Here is a 27,807-nt window from a genome sequence, read left to right as displayed (position 1 = left end):
AAATGTGTAAAAGACGTTCTTGGAATGTTTGGGGACAAATACTTTAGGACGTGTCCAGATGGTCACGGTATGGAAGGGAATATTCCAAGACGTTCTGGAAACATTTATGGGACCCTTACCGACGTCCCCTCTAGATACTGGCCAAAGCAGTACGACCTTGTGGGTAAAATGTAACCTGTACCGAGGTGAAGAGAAGGTACCTGAAGTGATCATGCCTCCATACTGCCACTGTCACCAAGCTTGTCTTGTGTGAAATGAGAATTCTGTCATAAACACACATGTACCCTCGGGGTGGGACTCACCAAAGGTCCCACCATATACTATCACAATACGTCACAATACCATCTTCTTACGATTCGAATGTTGTGCAATTAGCAAGGTGTTGCGATGTTTATTGCTGGGCTCGTCAGTCAAGCAGACAGACTAACCAACACTGTCAGAAACATTGCATCAGATACTGTAGGTACAGTTTACATAGTCCAATCCCACTTCACCCAGGACCACGCCAGTAAAACACCTCGACTGAAAAGTCAGTCCCAAAAGTTTAACTTGGATTTGCATTATTAATATATTTATGATAAAAGCTTGATACTTGGAGTCCATGTATCGATACAATTTTGCCACACTAAACATACCCTGGTTGTAGATCATTAAGGGGATACAGGCTTTTTTCTAACTCCTTTGCTTTCTTATTGTGAAATACTTTGTTTTCGGCTCCTCAGGCATCAAAAGTCCTTTTAATGACACAATCTTGTTCACAAGGAGTTGCTTTATTTCAGGCATGCCACTTCTGTATAGCACATGTAGCATGTTTATTATGGTAGCATTGTTTTGGAAAAAAGTGGAAGTAAAATCAGTTTTGTCTTATTTCTACAAAAACACACTGCCAGACTCATATGAAAGACACTAGAATTGCATTCAAAGTCTGCACATAGTGGCTTTAAATGTCTGCAGACCAGGCGGGTCTGTAATGTAGCTGAGAAAGGAGACAGAACGGGGCGGTTGCAGCTTTCATGTTTTACACTTGTGAATACAGTTAAACAATCATTTCCTTTTGCACGGACGAGGCACAAAATACATGAAGTCAGTTTCAATCATCTGTTACATAAACATCCCACATTACTACTGTGCTCTAATTTTACTAAGATTATGTTTTAAAATTGATAAGGCATTTGTGTCTAATTTCAATATGATGTGGAAAATATATGACTTTACTTTAGTGACTCAAACAGCCCCTCAGTTTTTCCCTACAGAGGCTGGCCAGGTGGCCCAATGACCCACGGTTACTTCAAAGATCCCTCTTAGTGCAATGCAAATCATCACAAACGGTGACTGCAGTTCAATACAACAGCTTCTGATGTAGTGTTTCATGTAGAGCAGAACTATGGGCAGGAGTCATGAAGAAATGCAGCAAGATCACTTTGGGAAAACATTAAACTATGTTATCATCGCACAATTAAGCCTGAAACGAATCAGTGGTACAACATGCTCGACAGCAGATCTGACAACTAATTTGTCATTACATAAAAAGAGAATGAAGGACAAGCTGCACACTGACATTTTTCCATTGGGATATACAAACGGAAACTTGGACAAAAAACATTGGTTTTAAAAATATGCAACGGACCAATTATTGTAGATAAAAAAAGACACATGAACTGTATATAAATAATGTCCCCTTTTGTCAGACATAACGGATCTTAGTGTTCTAGTGTGTAACATTTTGATCAAACAGGAATTAAACGAGGTTTGGCTTGACATCGATCACTCACTCACTGTGAGATCATGTACAACAGTAAACATGTAGAGAACCTTTTTTTCTGGATACAGGCTTAAGATAAAGAAGACTGTGGCAAACGCCAAAACCTCCCCCTGAAGGACACTTTCAAAATAAAAGTCTCTGCTTCACTTGAAGGTAGAGAAGTGCAGTCGATTGTAGTGTTATTTTTCTCTTTTTACTTAGTGTGCAATAATATTTAATCACAAGGAAATCAAAGGGTGTTGAAGCTTAAACAGCCCTGGGGTTATGAAGCACAGTGTGTCAGTAGATCAGAACATTGGTGGGGAAATGGCATGGTGAGTTAATTGGTCGTTGGGCAGAGTGAAGGAAAGAGCCGATCATACAGTGGAGCTCTGGTATCAGATTCTGCTTCAACTGGAGGAAAAAAGAGCATTCAATATAGATTTTGACCTTCAGGCTATGACTCATCTATTGTGACGTGACAGACTGGTTTAGAATGACCATACTTGGAGAAGCGCTTCATCTTACAGATTTCATAATGGCAGGAGGACTCCTGCTCAGGAGTGCATTTGCTCCCACCGAAAAGTTTGACTCTGGATTGTGTTTCTCACAGCAAATGTATTGGACATGAGGGCTGTGTGCTCTCAAATTCTGTTTGGGCCTGTGTCCACATGGCGGGGTTTTTTTCTGAGCACCAGCATCATTTTCCAATTGCACTCGATGAGGAAAGAGTATAAGGTCGAGAAAAACGCTCGACCTTGCACCTGTTTTTATGAGCGCTCCACCTGTTTTTGTGCAGCGCCCCAGGCGCTTCCCGTTGAAGGTGACGTCACTGGTTTGACCATGTCTGTCAGAGAGACATAGGACATAAGAACATATACAAACGTAGGTGCATATTGGCCGACGGACACGGATTGTTACTGGTGAGTGTTTTGCTTGTAAATAAGAAGCATCCTCCGGTTGGTGCTGACGGTGGAAAGAAGACCAAAACAAAGTCAAACAAATAGATAGTAGCCGGATTAGACAATAAAAGCAAAAGGTGCGAAGCTAGTCTATGATACAGTGGAGGTTAGAGTGCTGATCTATTGTCAAGATATTGTGAGATAGAAACATTAAAAGCACTTTTTGGACGAAACGCCCCGCAGCTGGTTTTCTGCCAGAAAAAAGATGCTATGTGGACACAGGTGCCTAATCATTTGAGCCTTTCCTGGCCGAAGCCCAGTAGTTTTCCGGTTCACAGATTCATCATTAGGTGGCGCCCTGAAGGGCAGACATACAGGTAGAGTGTGGGAGCAAATGCACTGCACACAAATACGTACAGGAGATGACAGCAAATAAAGACCGTAACGTTGCTCACTGTCATCAAAGACAGCTCTGACATGTGTTGGGAGGTATTGGTGAGTATTTAAGGACAGTCGCCTTGCATTTGTTTCTGTAGGTTAACATCAGAGACCAGTGTTGGGCACAAAGCACTTCTGCTGCGAGCACAGGGCTCTGTTTGAGGAGCCTGAATGGTGGAGCTAGGGCCCAGGGGTGGCTCCTTCCTCCATGGTGGCTGCTGGGTTGGGATCCTTGTGGAAAGAAGTCTCCTTGTAAATGAACCAGCAGTTCCCCGCCCACAGGATCAAGTTCAAAAAGCCAAATATCTGTAGAAAGACGGGAAAAGACATGGTGAGTGACAACAGATAAGGTTTCCCGTGAATGGGCGTCGGACCCATAGTCTGAGGGAGGACAAGTCCCACTCACTCTTTAAAATCATTACTTTTACCGTGTCTGTCCACTCAGCACTATTTTAAGTTTCAGTTGAGAATCAGTTAATTTCAGCATAACAGCTGATCCCTTATAAGGAGGTTCCTGTTGTGATCAATACCAGCTGACTGGTCCTCAACATGTAGTTAGTTACCAGGATGTTGATTTCTATCACTTGAGAAAATGAGCTCCAAATAGAAGCTCAGCTCACGTTCTTTGGACTTGTTATTATCAGGAAAGAATATAACGCTTCTTAAGTTAAACTATTAAAAAACACCTCTTTAATCCACTGACAAATGACACAAGACTGAAAACGGCATTTTTCTTACCCTCTGTCTTGTGAAAGTCACGTATCTCTAAAAAGAACAGAGACGCTACAAACATGATTATCTTATAGAATATGATGCATTGCTGTAGATGAAACTAGAAACAGTATATAAATGACCTGCAGCAGGAAAATGCAGCAGCAATAGTAATCCAGAAACTTCAGACACTGACGTCACGGCTCCACTTCACATGTGAGTATTGCGCTGGCAACCAAATAGCCATCCCTGGGAGTACCAACTCGTTTTTTGTTGCATGATGTTGGTCACCGTGCTGAGAAACCAACGAGATTGTGTGCAGGATGGACACCTTTATTGGGCTTCACTGATCTATTACAAAGTTCCACCAGCTACTGGCCTGGCCTGCAAACGACAGCCTATTAGGGCCGCTGTTGCAGATCCTTTTCAAAACAATGGCGAAACAAACAAAACGTTCCTGTTTTTGGCGAGACAGTTACAAATGTACATGTCATCTGCTTATGTTATACTATATTCATAATAACTCTGTAGGCACATAAAACCAAGGTGACTTGTGATAAATGGCATTGCAGAAAGGGCCGGCGGTGGGATTCGGCGCTGCCTACACCTGGTGGATTATGTTATGTGTGATACAACAAAGTCTAAAGCAAGAAAGCCAGAGTGGTGTAACAATACCTGTGTTGGTATTGAACTGTTCCAGGAAGACACCCTGTAACCCAAACAGCTGTGTGTGACTACCACTCCAGAGGAGTATGTTTGGACAGCGCACCAGTTGCAGTCAGCTGTACATGCTAGTTGGTGTCGCCTCATTAATCAAGCTCAAGTATGATTTGTGTCAAACCGTATACCGACACTAATCTGACGTCAGGTTCATGGGAGGATGCAGTGTAGACACATACATGACGGCGCTGCCTGAATGTGTCAAAGAACCAAACATAAGGAGCCTGGATGGTGAGTCCTTCTCCCCACAGCAGGCTCCGCCCACTGCAGGCACACAGAGACAAGTAATAACTAACCATATAGTGTTTATTGATCGGTATGTGTGACCATAGAGAATCAAAGCATACTGTCAAAAAGCTTGAGGTGCTTCATTTCTCTTTGTTATTGATAATATGCCACCGTTTGAGTGCCTTAACCTTAAGTAAGAATTATGGCAAATTTAGCATGTTCTTTGTTTTCCCCTATTGTATCGAAAACGAACCAAACCGCGACTCAAATCCGACGTACTAACCGAACGGTGAATTTCACGTACCGCTGCACTCCGACTGAGTATGAATGGCTTTGTGCCTTCGAGGTGCTATACACAAAGTTTTACAGGAAATGAGGCTCAGATTTCTTGTCCAGCTCAGTTGTGTGGATGTGCTGAGGGGAAATCTGTCCCATGATGTTTGAAACTTATTTCTATATATGGAAGGTCTTGTTGTTACTTAGATCACAAGTTCTCCTGGACCATGAATGCGTGTCCTGTTTATGATGGCTCTTCAGCAGACGTGATGACTTTCCTGAGGTAATAAACGGTTTTTAAAACAGCGTTCTCCTCTTAAGAAGCGAGTAATAAGGCATGTCAGCTACACTGCTTCACCACGACGTACCACGGAGGCGTTGAGGCGGCCCATGGAAGGAAACTCCCCTGCTTGACAGAAGCCCTTGCATGCCTCGGCTGTGATGAGATGCTCTGGGTTCGTGGCCCATTTGACGTCAGTCAGGCCTTTGCCCCAGGCGGAGGAGGACACGAGCCACAGGAAGGCGAAGGCAGCGGTCAGCAGCAGGTCCTGGAAGAAAGTACATGTTGCATAGGCATCAACATCACATGAGGACTCACAAGGTCCATGTCAACCTCATCCATGTATTTAAACTTCCTCTGTTAAGCTCACAAGAATAACACATCAGTATTATTTGCTGCGTATTGTTTCATTTTGTTGAATTGAATTGAAAACAGCAACATTGCACAGCTGTTTTGCCTTAATCCGTGTTCATAATAAAATAAAATAAAAACTTTAACTTTAAGTTATCAGCATGAAACGTTCCCATTGATTACATACAATAAGACAATCAAGCAATGTTACATTGAAACATTGGAGGTCAGGTTCAACATTCTTGTTTCATGTCGTTGACATATTAAAGTCAAAAGGTTTTACAGGTTTTGCATCTCTCCATTTTCTCCATGTTTTTAGGATTAAAATCTTAAATAAATCAGGCTATGAATGATGTATGAACAAACGCCTCGATACAAATTTTCAGAATATAGACTGGAAGAAATGAAACTGGAAGGTTTGGTGGATGAAAACGATACTGAAGTGGAGATTTCTGCCTCGGACCTGAGAAAAACTAATTTTGAGAAAATGGCCTTTAAAAATATTGTACAAAAAAATATTTTTTAACTAAACCTTCCTCAGTTGATTACTAACATGGAGACGATGGGATTTAGGAGAAATCTAAAGTAGTAAAAAAATGACTGCACATCTCATCATTTAGAAACATACAGGTGTGTGATGATTGCACAACTACTCACAAGCAAGCTACATGCAAAAGAGATTACGTTGTTTTCATTTTCTCTTTTTAACATAAGGCTTAACTGTTTGCATACTTTGACTCATGCATTGAACTATAGTTTCTTTTTTTCCTATTTTGTAACGAGCCTCACAGACGACACAGACTCACAAGCGCTACATTTACTCATCATGCTGTAACCCAAACCAAGTCAACCAAGCCAACTCTGCATGGAAGCAAAGTTTATATGAGCTAGGCTCTGTACCGGGGTGTTTACAGATCTAGACTGTAGGATTTCATACGCTCATTAAAACAGCTGCTCCGCCTCTGTGGCGCTGTATTGCAGTGCACACCAGGCACCAGCAGAGGTCGACCTTCGATGGTTTAACAGGCAGCTGAGCTCAGAAAGCTGGAGACGAGTGTTTGGATATAAGTGTCCACACTGTAAAAGCAGTGAATAGCCACACTTCGCTCCTCCAACACAGATGAAGAAGGTGAACTACAGGCCGACGCAAACATGAAGAGTAGAAGAGTGTTGTTTTAACAGGCTTTGGTCAAATCTGATGTATTCTTGCCCTGCTGTTGTCAGTAGTGGGCTTTATCATGTAGTAGTCACACTTATGCTATAGAGTTACTAGGTCTGACTTTATAAGACTGCAGTGACTGTTAGCTAAAAGTGACCAGGATGTCAGATTAACTCGTCTCAACTCACACTCCTCAAACTGCTCCGACGGTTATATTCTCCAAAATATATTATAAGAAACTAGAATCGAAATCATATTTTTCATTTAGTGAGCGATGTGTTTCCTTGTTAAAGTGAGACATCTTTAATGTATGACCTGGTTGTTGTCAGCTGCTGTCTATCAGTGTGCTGCTGAGACATGACGTAGTAAGCAGATGTTTAATCGGACGGAAACACAGAATTAGGGCTTCACGACATCGGAACAAAACCAATATTGCCATATTTTTTTTCTGCAAAATATATTACAAAATAATTAAATTTAAGACTTTTCGCCAACTACTCTGTAAAGTTCATTGCATAAATGTGATGAACTTTTAGAGGCTGGATGGAAACCTATTTAGTGCTTTAGTAAAAGATGCATTCATAAACTCTCTACAGAGCCTAACTGCAGTAACTACATTTTTTTTTATCAAAATTGAGTTATAACTAAAAATGAACTCCTCTATGTCTGTTTGATCTTGTGACAAAGTTTTAGATTTCAATTCCACTTTATTTCAGAGAAATAATGATCTAAAAATTGCAGTAAATAGAAACTCCAACTCAAAACCAAAGCAGACCGCAGTAAGTTCATTTACCGCTGTAATTCCTTGTGTTGAATATTGAAGACAAGAAAAACATAACATGAATATGAGATAAAATTATATTAAGACTAAAATATAACAGAACTTTATCATATCAAGTCTAAAATACACAAATCTTTGAATAGAGTGGTTAAAACCTTTTAAATACACCTATAAAAAATAATCTTTCACTTTTAGTCACTGAAAACAAAATATTAAAACTGAAAGACAAAAACATTGTAGTTACTGCACTCTGCTTTTGCATTACTATGAGAACATTTGCCATATTGCCAAAAGTATTCACTCACCCATCCAAATAATATAAATATCAGGTGTTCAATCACTTCCATGTCCACAGTTGTATAAAAGCAGCACCTCGGCATGCAGACTGTTTCTACAAACATCTGTGAAAGTATGGGTCGCTCTCAGGAGCTCAGTGAATTCCAGCGTGGTACTGTGATAGGATGCCACCTGTGCAACAAGTCCAGTCATGAAATGTCCTCACTACTAAATATTCAGTCAACTGTCAGTGGGATTATAACAACGTGGAAGAGATTGGGAACGACAGCAACTCAGCCAAGAAGTGGTAGACCACGTAAAATGATGGAGCGGGGTCAGCGGATGCTGAGCCACATAGTGCACAGTAGGGGTGTATTCACATTGAACCGAAACGGTACGGGGGTCACGGTTGGGTGCGTGGATTTACACAGAGAATACACGGTATAAAAATAAATAAAACTGGCGTGCAAATTAATTAGGGAACTACTGTAAGAGGCCGTCCACATGGAAACGTTTTTTGTGGGTAAACGCACAAGTCTTGTGCGTTCCGGCTGGCTGTCCATACGGATCCAGCGTTTTCAGGGCCTGAAAATGCAATTTGAAACCAGGTCCCAGGGTGTAAAAGAAAAAAAACGGCACCACTCCGTTTCATGTTTGTTTTCATGTAGACGGCAAAAACGCATACGCTGATGTCATCGCCCCGCTCCTCCACCCTCGAGCCCGACTTCTTCCCGCGACGTCTCGTAACAACAACAACAACGGCAGCCTCCGTGCTCGTAGCAGATATTCTGTTCGTCTGTACGTCGGCGTATCAGGGCCGCTGTATGAAAAAACCAGAGCCGAGAGAGGGGGGCGATATTCCGGGAAAACGATACTAACAAACAACCAACGCATTTATTTGTCTAATTAATCCATCCCAACGTGTGACAACGCCTCGTTAAGGTCTGGGTGATGGCTGTTGATGCTTATTGTTGGTTTTATTTATTGTTGATACGGGCCAAATTATCATATTATGGATATTTATTGATCGGGTGGTCGGGTGGATAGTAGCCGTAGCTTTACGTGCTGCCATAGCAACGGAAAACATCCGGTCAAGCTCAGTCTCTTCTTCTGCATTTTTGGTGTATTTTTGTAGCAGAAACAGCACATAAGGGCCTGGAATATGTACTTCAGCGTACTACACCGTGACTTCAATGTACCGTTACACCCCTAGTGCACAGAGGTCACCAACTTTCTGCAGAGTCAATCGCTACAGACCTCCAAACTTCAGGTGGCCTTCAGATTAGCTCAACAACAGCTCAAGAATCCCCAGCTCCTCCTAGCTGAGTGCCTGGTGTCCCTGAGCAAGACACCTCACCCTAATTGCTCCTGACGAGCTGGCTGTCGCCCTGCGTGTTTGACTCCACCGTCGGTGTGTGAATGTGTGAGTGAATGGGTGAATGTCAGTCATTGTTGTAAAGCGCTTTGGATAAAAGCGTTATATAAATGAGGCCATTTACCATTTTACCATTTAAGAACAGTGTAAACAGCTTCATGGAATGGGTTTCCATGGCGATCAGCTGCATCCAAGCCATACATCAGCAAGTGCAGCATTGCAAAGCATTGGATGCAGTGGTGTAAAGCACTGGACTCTAGAGGAGTGGAGACACGTTCTCTGGAGGGACCAATCACGCTTCTCCATCTGGCAATCTGATGGACGGGTCTGGGTTTGGCCGTTGCCAGGACAACGGTACTTGTCTGACTGCATTGTGACACGTGTAAAGTTTGGTGGAGGGGGATTATGGTGAGGGGGTGTTTTTCAGGAGCTCGGCTTGGCCCCTTAGTTCCAGTGAAAGGAACTCTGAATGCTTCAGCATAGGGCTGAACGATTTTGGGAAAAGATCTAATTGCTTTTTTTCTGACAGATATTGCGATTTCAATTTGATTCACGATTTTCTTCAAATCAAGCTTCAGTGCAATATTCACAATGTACAGTAGGCCAACATTAAAACATTGAATGCTATTACTCTAATGCAAGGACTAAAGTTAAAAATTGCTTCCAAATGAATTTATTAACAAGAAACATGCACGTTCATTCTTTAAAGTCCTTGACCAATGGCAGTTATTACAAATGAGCTAAAAGAGCCATCTTTGACTGTCTTAAAATGTGCAAAAATCCTTAACTGTAATAATTTAATTGTAAATCAAATACAAAAACTGTTATTGAAATAAAATGACCCTTCTAAAAAATATGTCAGACATTAAAATAGGTGGGTCATTCATTTATGGCTTACCACTTTTTCTTTACACTCCGCGTATAGCTGCGGGACGGCAACCTGTTAGAGGTCGGAGCGGGAGGGAATCGTATATCTGTCCAGCGTGTGGAGGAGGTTTTTAAATCCGTCTTTCCGGTGTCTTCCGCTGCTCTTATCGTACGGAGTTACACTGCCAAAAGATGCTGTAATTGTAGTCTGTTTGCTACAGTGGGCCTGATCATCATAGTCACCGGACTTTTTCGTCATGCACGCGTCATGCAAATGTCTGTGGTGATTTTTCAAGTGCCGGTGTTGTGCCGTAATCAGCGCCCCTGCCGTGAAATGCACCCTCTCGCGGGAGATTATATCACCGGTATATATTGGTTGTGTTTCCGCTGGATGTTGCAACTTTAGCGCGACAGGTTTTGCACAGTACCCGTTTCTGGTGCACGTCTGCAGCATCAAACCAGAAACACTCCCAAATGACGGACGTGCTGTTTTTCTTGGCGATTAAATCCCCTAACTCCGCTTCTGGTCCAGTTTAAGTCATTTCTGACTAATTACAAATACGGAGCAGGTTAATACTGATTGGTTAGCGTGACCTGTTCACGAGTAGTCTGATTGGTGAGCTTGGCAGGATGGTCGGGAGACGGCATGTGTAAAATAGTTGACAACAGATCCTGGGTGAGTCAGGAGCGCTGCAAAAACCGCAGCTTTGGCGATCACATGATCGCGTTGTCTGAAATCGCAATTTCGGTCAGAAAACGATAAATCGTTCAGCCCTACTTCAGCATACCAAGAGATGTTGGACAATTCCATGCTCCCAACTTTGTGGGACAGTTTGGGGATGGCCCCTTCCTGTTCCAACATGACTGTGCACCAGTGCACAAAGCAAGGTCCATAAAGACATGGAGGAGAGAGTTTGGTGTGGATGAACTTGACTGGCCTGTACAGAGTCCTGACCTCAACCCGATAGAACACCTTTGGGATGAATTAGAGTGGAGACTGAGAGCCAGGCCTTCCCGTCCAACATCAGTGTGTGACCTCACAAATACACTTCTGGAAGAATGGTAGGAGATGAAGAGTGCATACTCCAAACTTGTCATATATAGGCTACTGAAGTACAGATATTTTGTATTTAAAATGGTGACTTTATGTTTAATGGTATTTATATTTAAAACAGTGGCTTTATGTTTTAAATATGTACATATGTACACGTTTGACCTAATTTACCAACATCGTCCTGAGATGTGACTACTAGGTGCAGCCCTGCATAGCAGTGAATGGGTTGGCTCCATTGTGACGATACCTTTCTGAGTCAGTGTTGGCCTCACGTCCAATAACGGCATGGGATGTTGGTGGTGTGGTAGAAAGTTCACTGATGACCAGAGGCTGTGTACTCACTATGAGGGGCCCACGGGTGGTCTGGCGGTAGACGTTCTGGTAACCCAAGTAGAGGATCAGTGTGGCGGTGCAATAAAGGAAGCCAAACACACCGACGCACACAAAGAACTCAGCTGAGGAGGAGAAGTCGCCCTGCAGGTAGATCTCATCGGATTCACTGCTGTTACAGAGTGGTATCTTATACGGGTACGCTGGCAACCTGAAGGGAGGTGGAGAGGGAGAAGAAACTTTCAACAGTCGCTCTGCTGACTCTGACTTTCACTCTCTTGCTGTGTGATTTCAGAGAAAACAACTCCTCACCTGATTTACTCTTCTATCCAAGGAATGCAAGAAGAGAGGATATGAAAAGGTTAGGCGAGACTTGAACACAGACCGTATGCACAAATTAAACAGAACCTTTAATTCATCTGTAAAGCGACAATATGCTTCATCATGAAGACATTTCCTTCCAATCGAAAGTCATTAATAACTACTGTGGGAGCGAGGGCTGAATTTGGGTTGCAGTCTGCAGTCTGTTGCTCAGTCACAGATTGGTGTGGCTGTGAGGAGGTGTGTGTGTGTGTGTGTGTGTGTGTGTGTGTGTGTGTGTGTGTGTGTGTGTGTGAGTGAGTGAGAGAGGGAGACTGGGACGTAGCGGTTGTAATAATTAATATCACCTGCACCTGCTTTTTATGGGGTTTTCCCGGCATGGAGAGGGGGTGAGTAGGATGCGGTCCTGAGGATCTTGGAGGGTCAAGTGTCACCTTTATGATGTTTAATAAAAAGAACTTTCATTGTCCGACACTGTTAGTGTCTGTCAGCTGTGCCAGATAAATAAAATATAATATATAGTATATTTGATTGTACAGCACTTTGGTCAGTGTGAGCTGTGTTTAAATGTGCTCTAGGAATAAACTTTTCTTACTTACAGCTATCACAATAAACAGAAGACCCTTTCCCTGATATCACAATATCAGAATGGTAAATGTCGCCGAGGCAAACGGAAAGGGTTATGGTGCTGAACACAAAGCCATGAAGTAACTTCATAATGTTTTATAAAACTTGCTGCTGTCCTAATTAGGGATGAGATGATATAGGATGTTATTGTGGATCTGTACACAATAAACTGATTGTTCGGGATAACCGTGAATATGGTTATGTCATCGGGACTTGAAAAGGCTGTCTAGCTTCATATCAAGATAGAGAAGTGATAAATAAAAATAACAAAATGTAAGAAAAAACAATGTTGCTATTTTCAAAAATGTATTTATTCATTATTTATGCCATGTGACTTATGATTTATGATTATCTTATTTTAATATTGTTTACTAAAAAGGATGTTTGTTAAAGAGAGATGTGTTTCCTATCTGTGACGCATAAATGAATTGTTTTTATCCAGGATAATATAAATATGTAATGACATTTTCGTATCATCCCATGTCTAGTCTTAACTCCTATAAGTTTTGGCACAAGACATGTCCCTGCATTAACCTCACTCCCTTCATGTGTGTCTGACAAAACTACTTTCATTGTTGTATTTACCTGTGCAAAACTGCAGTGCAGTCCTTTAGTAAAAAAACAACAAATGCAATTTCACCATTTAGAGCTTAAGAGCAGACAGAAATCCTTAAACCCTCCCGAGTCACATGTCCTGTTTCTGCTAACCACTCTGGTTGTTGCTGGATATGAGGAAAGTCTGCTGAACTACTGGTGAATATACTTCTACTGTCGCCCAGTGTGACCAGCGTTTTGACCAACAACCCTGTCTTTTTTCTTACTTTGGGGGAATTGTATGGTGGAGATATGATCATATCACACAAAAGTGTGTTGTCCAAGTTCGTCATAACAAGCAAGCTGTAAAAACGAACTGAATCTAAAGAGGAAAGGGGAGTATTTCTAACTTTGACACTTAAATAGTTTATATATTTAAAAGGTATTCTTGTATATATGTCAGTATATTTTTCATATTCTATTCACATATTATTCAAGATGTCTTACACTAATGTACCGTGTTTTTTGTTATATGCCAATCACCTAATTCTAATTCCTTGTCTGTGCAAACAGAATTGGCAATAAACCCTTTCTGATTAAAGGGATAGTTCAGAATTTTGGACATAAGACCTATTTTCCAAGTGAGCTGGTGTGTTCGAGACGTCTGGAGACGTTTTCAAGAAATTTCATTCAGTTCTTCTAGTTGCCGAGTTCGCTTATGCTATGGCTAGTGCAAGTCAATGGTTCTTAGCTAGACAGGCATTAAAAACAGTCTTGCCCACTCCACAGTGCACCCGAGGCAAATCAATTGTAACGGCAGACTATCGATGTACATATGTGTTGATAGAATGTTTGAAATAAAACCAACTTTGCATTTTTAAGGATTTATGTCTCAGCAGCAGCAGCAGCGTGTCATACTTCCTAGTAGGCTATGGCAGCGGCGGAGTGATATCACCTAGCACTTATAAGTTACCGGTTCTATAATAGTTTGTTTACCTGCTGTCATTGCTACAGACGCAGAGTAGCCTGCAGTGCTAGTTTCTTCAATCTCACAGAAATGGACACTTTTGGAGAATATACTGAAACTTTTGAAGACTCTGATGAGGAGTTTTTTTCCACCCAAACCCAACCGTACCTGTACGAGCCTGAATATACAGAGGAAGAATTGCGCGAGAGGGATGCTCAAAGGGCAGAACGTGAACGAGCGTCTGTGGAGACCGAGAGAGCCCCCGCTGGAACTGAGAACCGGGACCGAACAAACGGAGACTGGTGGTGCCAGGAGGGAATCCCCCGCAACGTGTCCAAGGGTTTACGGGTCTATGGACGGAGCAGAGGTCCGGGTTCGCGGTGCGTGGGCTGCCCGGTGTTTGCGTGAGGTCCAAGTGCTTTTCACCCAGGTCTGAGGTCTGTGGGCTTTTCACCCATGCCCTCAGACCTGGGTGCTTTTCACCCAGGTCTGAGGGCATGGGTGAAAAGCCCACAATTCGTCCCGGCTCGATTGCCTATTTACGGGCAGTATTTCTGGCGGCGCGTCTTAAGAGTTTTGAGTCCGACGGAGAGTCCGCATGTGTGGATTCGCGGAGCCGCCCGATGCCCGGTGTTGGTCTGCGGTCCAAGGGCTTTTCACCCAGCTCTGAGGGCACGAGGCACGAATATTCGGCGGTGTTCATGTGTCTATTTACTGGAGGGAATCCCTGCAACACGTCCGAGGGTTTACGGTTCTCTGGACGGAGCAGTGGTCCAGGTTCGCGGTGCGTATAATTGTGGCTTCGCGTGGCCGTGGGCTGCCTGGTGTTTGAGTGAGCTCCGAGGGCTTTTAAGACAGCCTTGGGGGTATAAGTGCCGACAGTTTGGCCCGGTTCAATTGCCTATTTACGGGCAGTATTTCGAGAGTTTTGAGTCCTACGGAGCAAAGTTCCGCTGCTGCTGAGAAACTAGTTCCTCAAAAAATGGATGATTCATGCAATGCAAGGTTAGTTTTGTTTAGAATATTATTCTATCAACACAGATATGTACATCGACAGTCTAGTGTTTTAATTGATTTTGCCTCGGGTGCACTGTGGAGTGGGCAAGACTGTTTTTAATGCCTGTCTAGCTAAGAACCATTGACTTGCACTAGACTTGCGCTAGCCATAGCATAAGCGAACTCGGCAACTAGAAGAACTGAATGAAATTTCTTGAAAACGTCTCCAGACGTCTCGAACACACCGGCTCACTTGGAAAATAGGTCTTATGTCCAAAATTCTGAACTATCCCTTTAAATTAAAAATATGAAAACGGTGCACAGATCATCGTACACAATTGCCATATCATGAAATATTTCTATTTAAAAGACATTCTTCTGGTGATATTGATTTTAACTGTATGGCCCACTCCTATTTGATAGTGGATCTAAACATAGCTGCCCAGCAATTACTGTTACATTACAATTTTTTTAGCATTCAGTCTCACAATCCAATCATTTATGCTTCTGCAGTCACCTAAAGATTGCAGCAGCAGCAGTACTGTGTATTCAGCTATATTGAAACCAAGAAAAGGGCATCACAAGTAGCAGGGGAGAGAATGTGGATTTACCCTACTGAGGAAGTGTAATAGCATGCTTTTAACCAGGTGATGGCAGTAATCCACAATTGTGTTGTTTTGCACATGAACTGCTTTTTAAAATGCATTGGAAGTCATGTGGCTTCAAAAAGAGATCCACAGCAGAGAATATTACAACTGAGTGCGCTCTCGTGTCCTACAGTACCTGAATGGGTAGCCAAACTCTGGCATTACAGGCAGTGGCTCTTGGGCTCCCGGGCATTTGACGGTAAAGTGGCTTTTCCCAGTGTAACCTCCAGTGGTGGCGAAGGCAAAGATGGTGAAGACCTGTGGAGGCAGAGAAATATGATTGGTTAGAGGTTTTAAAAGAGGTTTTAAAAGAGACATATAAAACTTCGATACAAACCAGTTTGACATTCAGTACTATCAATTTAATAATAAAGTCCACATATTAAATCAAGAAACGTTTGGACTGTACTGCCTTTAAGGATCAGCGGTAAGCTCCTTCATTAAATCAATATAAAACAGATACAAGGATGACACAACCACCGCCACCCCCACCCCCCCAACCACTCTCCTCCTTATACTCGTCATGTCCTTTAACCCTCTGATTTTAATAGAGTTGAGCAAAAATATTCTGTCATTCAATCATAGACTCCGTCTGACAGCAGTCATTTACTGAACCACAATAGTTTTCATGTTGGCTCAATGGGAAGAAAACCACAGTGTTTATAGACCAATGTACTGATCCAGTGATTTTATTTCTCCGTCCACCACAACAAGTGATGGGAATCTACCTGTAGATGAGCACAGACAGACTCGGTGTTTCCCCTGCAATGTTACAGGCATGGCGGCCCTCCTTGTGTTGAATTTGTTTTAGGTCATTTATACATAGAATAAAAACATTTGAACACAAATATGAATGTGAGTGAATGTAGACGGGATGTAGCGCAAAGCGCCTTGAGTCGAAAAGACTAGAAACGCACTCGGGAAATGCAGGTCCATTTACTTGATCTAGGTTTTGTCTGGTCCACATGTGTGAAAGAATGGGTCGCTCTCAGGAGCTCAGTGAATTCCAGCGTGGTACTGTGATAGGATGCCACCTGTGCAACAAGTCCAGTCGGGAAATTTCTTCGCTCCTAAATATTCCAGTCAACTGTCAGTGGGATTAGAACAAAGTGGAAGAGATTGGGAACGACAGCAACTCAGCCAAGAAGTGGTAGACCACGTAAAATGACGGAGCGGGGTCAGCGGATGGAGGAGAGAGTTTGGTGTGGATGAACTTGACTGGCCTGCACAGAGTCCTGACCTCAACCCGATAGAACACCTTTGGGATGAATTAGAGTGGAGACTGAGAGCCAGGCCTTCCCGTCCAACATCAGTGTGTGACCTCACAAATACACTTCTGGAAGAATGGTCAAAAAGTCCCATAAACACACTCCTAAACCTTGTGGAAAGCCTTCCAGAAGAGTTGAAGCTGTTATAGCTGCAAAGGGTGGACCGACGTCATATTAAACCCTATGGATTAAGAATGGGATGTCACTTAAGTTCATATGGGAGTCAAGGCAGGTGAGCCAATACTTTTGGCAATATAGTGTATTTGACAAACTGAGACTCTTAATTTAAAAAATATATTTTAAATTGAAAAACATACAGTATGTGTACTGTACATACTATTATCCTTTCTGAAACACCAGAAGAGTCTTAGCCTCTATTGACTTATTCATTTCCTATAATTCACCTTTATTTATTTATTTATTTATTTATTAATTAAATTGAAGCAACTATAAGTGCATAAAACTGTATTTTAGTTTTTGGTTTCTGGATTTTTTCTACACTATTGATTCTCTATTAATCGGGTTTTGTTGTTATTTTAATGTATTTCTTTGCTTGATATAAAATGCTTTGATTTGCTGTGGTCATCAAAAGGAGCTATGCAAAAAATAAAAAACAACAACACATGTCAAATAGATTTAACAAAAAAGCTTGTAAGGTGAACAATTTTGGAAGTAAACTTTCCTTTTCTGCGTGTGTGTCGGGTGAATGAAAAGTACATTAACGTATAATGCAAGACAAAACTACAGGGGATGTTTTTGCAGAACAGCGACAGTCAGCAAAATGCTTCTTCTGAAAGCGATAAAAACAAGCTGATATCTTCAAATATGCGGACGGACAGCAGGAAGAATGGAAAGCAGAGGAACCCAGACCATTTCCTCTCACCCCAGCATCAACTGACTGTGCAGAAAAGTGTGATGCCACTCCCACAGTCACCAGAGAATCAACTGTGCAGCACAAAACTGCAGTCAGGAGTTTCAATTATCTAGCAAAACTGCTATGGCCAGTATTCATCCGTTTTGGCCAAATTTCTCTCGTCGGTCATGAAGTTAGCAGCAAGATTTGAACAGTCTCTCTTCATCTGCAGCATGAGCAGACCACGCTGAAACCTGGAACAGGCGGAAGAATGTTGTTGGCTGTAGAACCTGGAATGGGCTCAGGTCTAAATTCATCAAGCAGGGTTGGGCTCAGGGCACATTTCAGGCCTGTGGTGTATTCTACTGCACACTGTAGAAATTGGCCAATCCACATTGTACAAACCATTGACATGCCTAACCCCTGAAGACAATCCTACTGTATCCTTCCAGAAAACACAATTCAGCCTTAGGTTGGGGAGGGGTTGTTTAAATATTCAAAGCCTCCATTCATCATACATTCTGACATCATCACCCTAAGTGCTGTTTATCCCTCCGCCAGCTAGTCAAGTTGCCGTTAACATCCACGTCCAAAATGGCATCACTTCATAATTTGATCATATTAGACATTAGTGTGAAATTTTCAGAATTAGCATATGAATTCTTGAGATATGGCCAACAATGTGTTTTGTGAGGTCACAGTGACCTTTGACCTCCACATTCTAATCAGTTCATCCTTCAGTCCAAGTGGATGCTTGTGCCGGATTTGAAGACATTTACTTCAGGCATTCTAGGCTTCAGTAGAATGGACCATACGTACTGATGGACAACCCAACATAATGGCTGCACCATATATTGTTTCAGCATTCGTCACATTGCAGGACGAGATATGAGCGAGATCATTTCCCTGTAGACCGGCTATATTAGGTGGTCTTGGAAAGGCCAGAGTTGAAGGTGACTCGTGGATCTAGTCAAATGTCACCCGGGTCAGAGTGGGAGGGGGCTGGACCCACCTGACCGGTCTGGAAACCTGCTTTGTGCCCGGTTCATGCACAAGCAGTAGGTCTATGAATACATTTTTACTAGAGCACAATATTTCATATAGATCTAGACTCCTAACTTTCCTCTCAAAGTGCAGCAAATTTAACTTAAAATATTTAAGGTGAAAATTCCTATATTTATTCCATATCACAATATACACTACTCACAAAAAGTTAGGGATATTTAGCTTTTGGGTGAAATGTATGGAAAATGTAAAGAGTTCACGCTACAGTGATATAATATCATGAAAGTAGGGCATTTAAGTAGAAGCATCTCAAACTAATTATTGAAACAAAAGCCAGCAGCAGTGGTGGGTATACCACAACAAAACATGTCAATGTCTCAATAACTTGTCATGTGACCAAAGGAGGTCCACTTATCTACTTTCTGGAACTCTTCCAGTCTCTGTGTGTCTCCGTAGCAACCGGCTGATGACACTCTGTGACTCTCTAAGCTCATTGGCCACTTCCCTCTGACAACATCCCATTTGAAGCCTCGCATGGCGAGGTGCTGTTGATCACTTGTTAGGTGTCGTCTTGGTCTCATGATGATGAAGAGGACTGTTTAAATACCGATTCTAATTGAACCAGGACATTGATTGGTGGATTCATGGATCAAACACCTGTTATGAATTTTGCAGTTCAGCTCCGTGTTAGAGAACAGCAAGTTGTACAAAAAGGCCTCATTTTAGGTTCATCCTGAAATTTCACCTGATTGGCGGTGTGCTAGCGAATTGGCGGTGTGCTAGCGAATCAGAGTATCCAATGGCGGTGTGTGGGCGGGGCGGAAGTGACGATAGTAAACTCCGTATTACTCGTTCCCTACTGAGACGACGTCTTCGTAAAATAATGAGCCCGAGAGCACACAACGCGAGTGTCACCCTAGCCAGAGTCATCTTTCCAGAAATGCCAAGTATTTAGTCCACAAAGGTCTTCTCGAGTCGAACGAATACTGAACCAAGACGTGTGTGCATTGTTTTTATCTGCACTCCGTTCCGTCATTTCCTGTTTTCCTGTTTTGGAGTACTGGCACGAGACTAGCGCCACCCGCTGTTAAGGAGGCTTATTGCATCTCGCGCAAGCGCAGAACGTACACGCTGCTGTGGTGTCGGAAGCACGTCGAAGCGGTGTGTACAACGCAACTTTTCTGCCGAACGGGTCAGACGAGAGGCAACAGAGTGGGCGGAGAATGGTCGGATAAGGCAGTTGGACGTCTGGGCGGTGTGTAGGGGCCTTAATAAGTCACTCTCTCCTTGAATCCTTGAAAACCTTGAATACACTCTGGTTGAACAAAAATGTTGAATGCAAATATAATAATAGCAGAATTGCAGACTGCTTGCTGTGCCACCTGACTTAATCCAACTGCACCAATACACCATCCCACGTTCTGTTTAGGGTTTTTTCGGTGGGTACCACCGGGCCTGAAAAAAATTCTAGCGGAAACACTGGTGATGATATGGTCACAGGAAAACGGCTCTTTTTTTCATAAGCAAATGTTGGTGTTACACTAACTATTATGTAAGGTACATATGAATAAGCTTTACAGTACCGAGGAACACTGCGTGACAAGTGGAACCCCTATCTCCAGGACTTCCTTCCTCCAATGAAAAGCTTCCGATTAGAGCATGTGATTCCTGCTTCTACTTTCGCTCAAGAATAATGTCCTTTGTTCACTTAAACCCACATCTACCAAGGTACACTCCCAAATCAGCAGGATCCTCTTCAGCTCCAGTACATTTGTCTCCAATGGGCCAAAGCACTGCCATAGTGGAGTAAAGACATCAACATAAACAACAGGAACACGCAGAGAGAGAGCTGGTGTGCAGTATTTAGAAAGCGTCACAAGCACTGAGGATTTTCAGGAATGGGTATCATCTTTCAGGCGTCTCTGGATCGCCACATTTCTCAGCTTTCATCTCAGCCTTGTTTGACCCACCCAGCCCAATCTGACAGCACCCCAAATAAACCCTCCAGACAGGGTGGGGAGTTCCCTGTTCAGAGTCCAGAGTCCCACCCAGCCTCCCACTGAAGCATTCCTGACTACAGCCTGGTTTATGCTTGCAGTAGTGAAGCCAGCAAGAGGTGTGTAGGCATAGCTTGTGCGTAGGGCTTGAAGTGGAAACTCTGCTTAGTGTGGTGATAAATGGATCACTGATGAAAGCACTATTAACTTCTTTGAGGATGGACAATTCATTTTCAAATGCTTTGGCAACAGGAGGCCGTAAAAGAAAATCTACATTTGAGTAAATATTTTGCCAATCAAATCAATGTAGGGCTGCAACGATTCATCGAGTTACTCGATTAACTCGATTATGAAAATTCCTCGAGGCAAAACATTTGCCTCGAAGCCTCGTTAAATTCCTATGACGCGCCTATGTGCAGGGATCCGATTGTTCCACACGGACCGTTGTTCAGGAAGCACACCAGCGCGTCATACACGGTCATTCATTCTGAATTTAGTTGGCGTGATGGCGGAAAGTCAGACTCAGAATGTCCGTAAACGACAGAGAGTATCGGGGCTAAACAACGGTATCCTGCTTGCCCATGTGAGCGATTTATTTCTGACAACAAAACAAATGCGTAAAGTAGTAAAATGTGTGACTAGATGTCTCCTCGTCTCCGTGGCGCATTTCTCCGTTTTGTTTATGTATATCGATCACTTCTCATCCGCCATCTTGCGAGTGACGTATAGAGTTACGTTTATGCATCGGACGCTCGTATTGGCTCCCGTAGCAGCTTTTACAGCCAATCGGAAAGCCTGATTTACGCTTGGCTGTGAGTTGTTGTGTTTGCCCAAACGGACGGAGGAGTTCAAAGCAGAGAAAAGAATGGTCAAACAGTTACTGTAGTGATAGAGAAAGCTAAATACATAAATGGCACAGAAGAAGTACACTATATACACACATATGTAGGGCAGGGAGAGGAAAGGGCCATTGCTGGCAAAACAAAACGTAAATTAAATGTTATCCATGTTTTATCCAAGTTGATTTAACTGTATTGTTGTTAAATTCTCACTGGCACTTAATAAATGGGCTTAGTTTTGGAGCCAAATTTTGGAGTTGGAATGAATACCTCTGTTTATTTTTTTTTAGAAATGCTTGATCATTTTACAGCCACATCATTTTCGTTATGCATTATTTGTTTTGGTTGTTTAAAAACGCACGTTTTTTTTTATCCGATTCCTCGATTAATCGATCGATAAAGTGCTAAATTAATCGATTACAAAAAGAATCGATAGCTGCAGCCCTAAATCAATGTAAAACTTTGTTTCATTAAAATATATATAATACTTGACTCCTTTTTTTCCAGGGCTTGTATAAGGCAAAGGTATGTCCATGTAGTCTGGGCGATATGGAAAAAAATGTTATCACAATATGTTTTTCCATATTGATCGATCTCGATTCTTATCACAATATGTAGTTTTTGCAGATGCTGCCAGTGTGAGGGACATCCTGAAGCTTGAAGAAACAAGAGATTCACTGAAACTTTATAATAAAGTTTAATAACATAAAAAATTTAATATTAAATAATAATCTCAAATATTTGTAGAGGCAGCACAAACCAAACTAAGTTAACATGTGGGTCACACCCTCTGACACATTCAAGTGCTAAACAAAGACAAAATAAATGTAAAAACTAAACCACTATAATACTATTATACTGGTTTACCTCCCAGAGATTTTTGGGAGGTATTGAAAAATGCAAAAATTAAAGGTTGTGAACATAATTTGTAATTGCAAACATGAGTCATCTCCCTTTACACAATAATACAAGCTTCTACAGTAGAAGCTAGTATTATTATCTATTATAAGCGAGGCAATAAGTAATAGCGCTCGTTATATTTTTGCTCCGCTTTGATTGTTTTTCATACAGGGCAATGGCTGTAAAGCACGACTGGATGGTTTGTCGTTTAGCAGAGCCGCTCCAGCTAGCGATGCTAACGATGCTAACGGGAGACGTAGTGGTCTTGCTTGGCTGTGTGTGTGGTGTCGTGCCAGCTTGAGCGTGTAATTACAGGGGTGGTGCCAACTCAGGTGATGGAAAACATTCGTTGTGTTCCCGTCCTGGCTGGTACCAACCGCCGGCATATTTTGCAGACCGGCTTCGCCTGCTCCTGGTCGCTTTTGCCGTATCCAAACCACGTCCACACAATTGACGTCATGTAACCTTTTTCTCCAACAATGTCTTTGGTCTTGGGTGATGTAGTGATGTCACTTTCACGTTCGGCATTATTTTCGCTGTCCTCAACTTCAGTTTCGCTCATTTTTTCTCCTTTTTCCAACTTCTTTCCCTCTCTCTCAGTCTCCCTCTGGTTGCAACTGTAGCCACGCTGCACGCTGGGAAGTGGGCGTGTTACCGGCATACGGCAGCCGGCAGACTCTGATACTGTTGTTGTTGCGCTTACTTTTTCATGTGATATCGAATAATATGTCCCAAGCATATTATCGAAATCGATTAAAATTTGATCACGATTCCGAATCGAGATCGAATTATCGCCCAGCCCTATGTCCATGAATATCACTTTACAATTTAGACTTGGGCCGGTTTAAACATTTTCAAACCAGTTTGATATTAAGCCAAAAACTAGTCCGGTATACCGACTTTAACCACTCCCGAGTGAAGCATTAGGCCCTTTTCCCCCAGAAGGGGGGAAATCTTCTTTTCCCCCAGAAGATTCCACCGTAATCACAAAATGAGGGTCAAAAATATGCCGCGATCGATCCGTTTATTAAGAACTTTGCCTTGCGGCTTAACACCGCAACGGTGTCTCTTTTTACAAAACATCCCATCTTTGTGGAACGAGAGACGCCGTTCATCAGAGATCACATTTCCGTCGAGGTGGGAGGGGGAGATGCGCACGCCGTACCTTGTGTTTGTTTACTTAGTTTGTGTGTTTTGGGGGGTAACGAGGAGACACGGCAGCAGAGTTAGTCTCAAAGAAAACGAAAGGTGAGGTAACGTGTTAATACTGGAAGAAAATCGTGGCAAAAGGTGGTAATACATCTAACTTGCATGCCCTCCAATACGCTTACACGGAGAGAACATGCAAACTCCACACAGAAGGAACCTGAACTGAAAACGGGAATCGGGACGCTCTCGCTGCGAGGCAACAGTGTTACCCACTACACCACCGTGCAGCCCTGTAACAACATCATGTTGTATTTTTAATGTGTTACAGTAAAATAAATTGAGGATTATCTGATGAAAATGATTAGAAATGATTGTTAGAACTGTAAGTACTCATATCGAGTAGTATCAGCATACTGAAATGTAAGTATTTGTCTGTACTTCAACTGAAAAAAGTTAAATCAGTGCATCCCTACCAAATATCCATTCGATGATCTCACACACACGCACACACGCACTGAAGCCGACCGCACCAATATGCAGCAAGAGCTCACACCACAGTGCCTTGCACAGAAAGGAAGCTTACCTCTCCTTGTCAGGGAGTGGCAGAACAGATAAGAGATAGCAGCAGCCAGTCACATTGGTGACACTAGTAAATTAACATTTTATACAATAACCTTATTTCTACGAAGCACATCACATACAAATGTACATCACTATACCACTTATAGTGACCAAAACCAGACCCAGCTCGTAGTAATGATCCCATCTCCTATTTGACACTGGAAAACTGCCGTTGCTGGTGAATGTCCATGTTTACAGGACTTTAATACCGAGGTCATTGCATCATGTGTTATGTATTAACTCTGTATTTTCCTGGCCAAAATAATTGTGATTCACAACATTATCCCGATAATCATTGAAATATGCTTAAAATGGTACAAAAACCGACTAAAAAATATATATATTTGTTTTGCACTCTTCTTTTTTCATTGAACACCATTTTTAGTGAAAAACAATCAAATAATAATATATATAAACAAATTATAATCATAAATCATAAGGTCTCTGCATAAATAAGGGATGAATACATTTCTAAAATATATTTTTGTATCCTGTATTCTTTTAAATCAGGCAATGACATTCACAGTATTTCTATGATTTCCCTTTCTGACAGCATCCAGCATTCACACCGCAATATCTTCATGATTTTTAAATTCCAGTTAAGCATGTGCTTTCTAGAGATGCACCGATCCGATACCTGGATCGGATATCGGCTCTGATATTGACTAATTAGCTGGATCGGATATCGGATGAATGAGGACGATCCAGCATTCCAATCCAGTCATTTCATTTTTATTAATATCATACACAGCAATACAGTTACAGCGATCTAGTCACTTCAATTCTATGTTTGCCACGCTGGTTACGTCATCACACAGCAGCTAGTGATGAGCAAACACAGAGCAACATGGAGCAAGCGCCGGTTAATTAAACCATTGTTGGGTTTCAGGCAGCTGCTATATTTGATATTACATTTTAAAATATCTGTTTGCAGTGCACTTTATTTTTGCTGCTAATGTACACTTTGTTATTTGTTAATAAATAATATTAAGTACATTTGTATCTGTGTTAATTTGTTACCTTTTTTTTTTTAACAAGGCTAAATGTTTATGTCAAGCCTGATGCCTTCACTCACATGGCAAGGTATACGGTTCATTCATTCAACAGTAGTATCGGATCGGTATTGGGTATCGGCCGATATGCTCAGCCCTAGGCCTGTTCGATTAATCGATTTTAAATCGTAATCGCGATTATGTAGTTATAGGACAATGTTAAAAACGTGAAATCGATTTTTCAAAAAGTTAAAGTTCTGCACTTTATTCATTCATTTTTGTTTAATGGACACACCTTAAGATACATGTGAAAGTGAGGTTTTTCTCTTTTTCTCTAAAATGTTCAATAAAAAACAGCATATTTGAAATAATTACTTTGCCTTTTGTCATTTCACAAAATCGTAATCGAAAATCGGATTTTGAGAGAAGAAAATCAGGATTTTATTTTTGGGCAAAATCGAACAGCCCTACTCAGTCCAGTTATCGGTATCGGATTGGATCAGAAAAAACTGGATCGGTGCATCTCTAGTGCTTTCCCTGCTTTGACAAGTCACAATGGCTGCTGTGAAAAAAGTCTATTACTGATATCGGTGAAGACAGCAACATCGCTATCTGACAAGCAAGAGATGCAAGCACGTATATGATCGGATAGGTTGCAAAAAAAAAAAAGCCCCCAGGTTATCCAAACTACTTATTTAAACGTAAACAAAGGCTAACACTAAATGTCTTAGTCATACAAACCAACGCTGTGCTTCAACTGAGACCAACTGTACTTGTTGGAATGGGTTTACTTTGAATGCTTACGCCCCTCGTTGCCAAGGAACAGTGTGATATCACTTTAAGTTGCATCTTCAAATAAAGTTGTTTGTGTAATTCTGCTCAACCGTTTCAATTTCCTGATCGCCTGACTTCTCATAATTATTGCCAATACACTTTGGTTGATATTTCATGTATTAACTGGGTTTGACTAAGTGAGGCTTTTTAACTCACCTTGCTGGAGTCAAACTACACAGCGAAGGATATGACCTGCAGATATTACCTGCTGTGTATGTAAATTACCAACAGGACACGGCTGCTCCACAAACACACGCCTTAAATACACACAGCCCTGCCTGTTGTAATCGGACAGGAGGAACACTAGTCTGCATCCATCAGAAATAGAGTACTACAAGTATTAGCAGTCACATTAGAGGGGGCATTCCTGAAATGAAAATGGGCATTCTTGAAACTTGTGAAATCCTAACTGTAATGATAGCGATATACTGTTGCACTGTCTACCAAAAATGTACTTATTGTAAGTCGCTTTGGATTAAAGCGTCTGCTAAATGTCCTAAATATAAATGTAAATTGATTCTCAACAGCTGGGGTTTGCTTACATATAGAGCTGCTTCACAAACTCACATCTCTGCTTTCAATACGATATTACATATGTTTCTACTTTATTGTGAATGTATTTATTCTGTAACAACATTGACTCACTCCCAGCTGAAACTGCTTTAACAACCATTATTTTAGCTGGCCTATTTCAGTACAGACCTCACAATATCTGAGAAGGTCCTGGTAATTGTTTGAGCTTCCACTTTGTTCCAGACGATTACAATACATAATCAAGTGTGCTGCAGAAAGAATGTGAGGGTTTACCACAAAACATTGACCTTAGGTAATCAGTAGCTACAAGCATTGTAAAAGCAACAAGCTATGGAATAATTAAACTCTTTGAAACAGGTTCAAATCCAAGACTCCAAAGTTAAAGAACATATTGTGAATTACACCGCAGACACTTCTGGCCAACGTAATATGGAAATTAGTGGAATAGACTGCGAGAAATGTCAAAATCACGAGGATCAAATAGGAGGAATGCTGTGTATAAATGGTGGCTGAACATAGATCAGGATTACTTGGAACGAAAACGTGGTTTAGTATCTAACTGATTGATTTAAGTAGTGTCCGAGTTCACTTACCCATTCTAAGACACGAATAAATCCAAGAGGTTCTTTCAATGGCCCCAGGTCCAGAGAAAATCCAGACGCCAATTTCTGGGGATGACAAAGTAGGTGTGTAAAAGGATGAACTGTTAAAATACAGTTAACTTTACGCAGGTGTAAATTAATCAGCGTTCAAATTAGCACCCACACAACAACGCTAGCTATCGTTACCTGTTCGTCACCTTGCGGCTAACTGGCCCTGCCCTTGTTAGCCAACCCCTGCTAGCAACATGCTAACGCTAACTCCCGTCAACCTGGACACACAGCTAACTCACCCACCTGAACAGTGTCCATTGAGATGTGAAACAACTAGAAAGTAGTTTGCACTTCTCTCCCAAAGTTGTCCGTTTCGTTGTAAGAGTAACTTGAAGTCACACAGTTTGCATTCGAACAGTGGCAAGCGATAACAGCTACTGACTGTCAGCAGGCGGCAGAGTAACAGGCAGCAGGGAGGCAACTGATAAGACTGGTGTCAAACTCAGCAAAACTAACCCGCTGTCAAACCAATCCACTTCCGGTCATTCCCTTTCAAAATAACAATGACGTTACATACATGAGAAACATGTGGTAATATAATTGTCCTTCTGCGACAGAATATTAGTTGCTGGATTCATTCC

The 27,807-nt window shown here is 41.9% G+C and overlaps 1 protein-coding gene across 1 annotated transcript; it reads right to left on the bottom strand.

The window, feature by feature from the left end:
* Positions 1-579: 579 nt before the first annotated feature.
* On the bottom strand, positions 580-27,643 carry sypl2a (synaptophysin-like 2a). Its single transcript, XM_084025886.1, has 6 exons — positions 27,470-27,643; positions 27,167-27,241; positions 15,718-15,839; positions 11,502-11,700; positions 5,385-5,564; positions 580-3,387 (listed from the first exon to the last, which is right to left on the bottom strand). Exons 1-6 carry the CDS (start codon positions 27,482-27,484, stop codon positions 3,262-3,264), a joined length of 717 nt encoding a protein of 238 aa, XP_083882012.1. The 5' UTR covers positions 27,485-27,643; the 3' UTR covers positions 580-3,261.
* Between the last annotated feature and the right edge of the window lie 164 nt (positions 27,644-27,807).

The sequence above is a fragment of the Eutrigla gurnardus genome, assembly GCF_963514095.1.
Source record: "Eutrigla gurnardus genome assembly, chromosome: 2".
In the NCBI taxonomy this organism is placed as follows: domain Eukaryota; kingdom Metazoa; phylum Chordata; class Actinopteri; order Perciformes; family Triglidae; genus Eutrigla; species Eutrigla gurnardus.
The sequence above is the reverse complement of the archived record's forward strand: the minus strand, read 5'-3'. Positions and strand labels throughout refer to the sequence as shown.

Coding starts and splice junctions, on each gene's coding strand:
- sypl2a (XM_084025886.1), bottom strand. Junction 5,565..11,501: donor CCACCCGTGGGCCCCTCATA/GTGAGTACACAG, acceptor ACTTTCTTCCAG/GACCTGCTGCTGACCGCTGC. Junction 3,388..5,384: donor GCCGCCTCAACGCCTCCGTG/GTACGTCGTGGT, acceptor GTCTTTCTACAG/ATATTTGGCTTTTTGAACTT.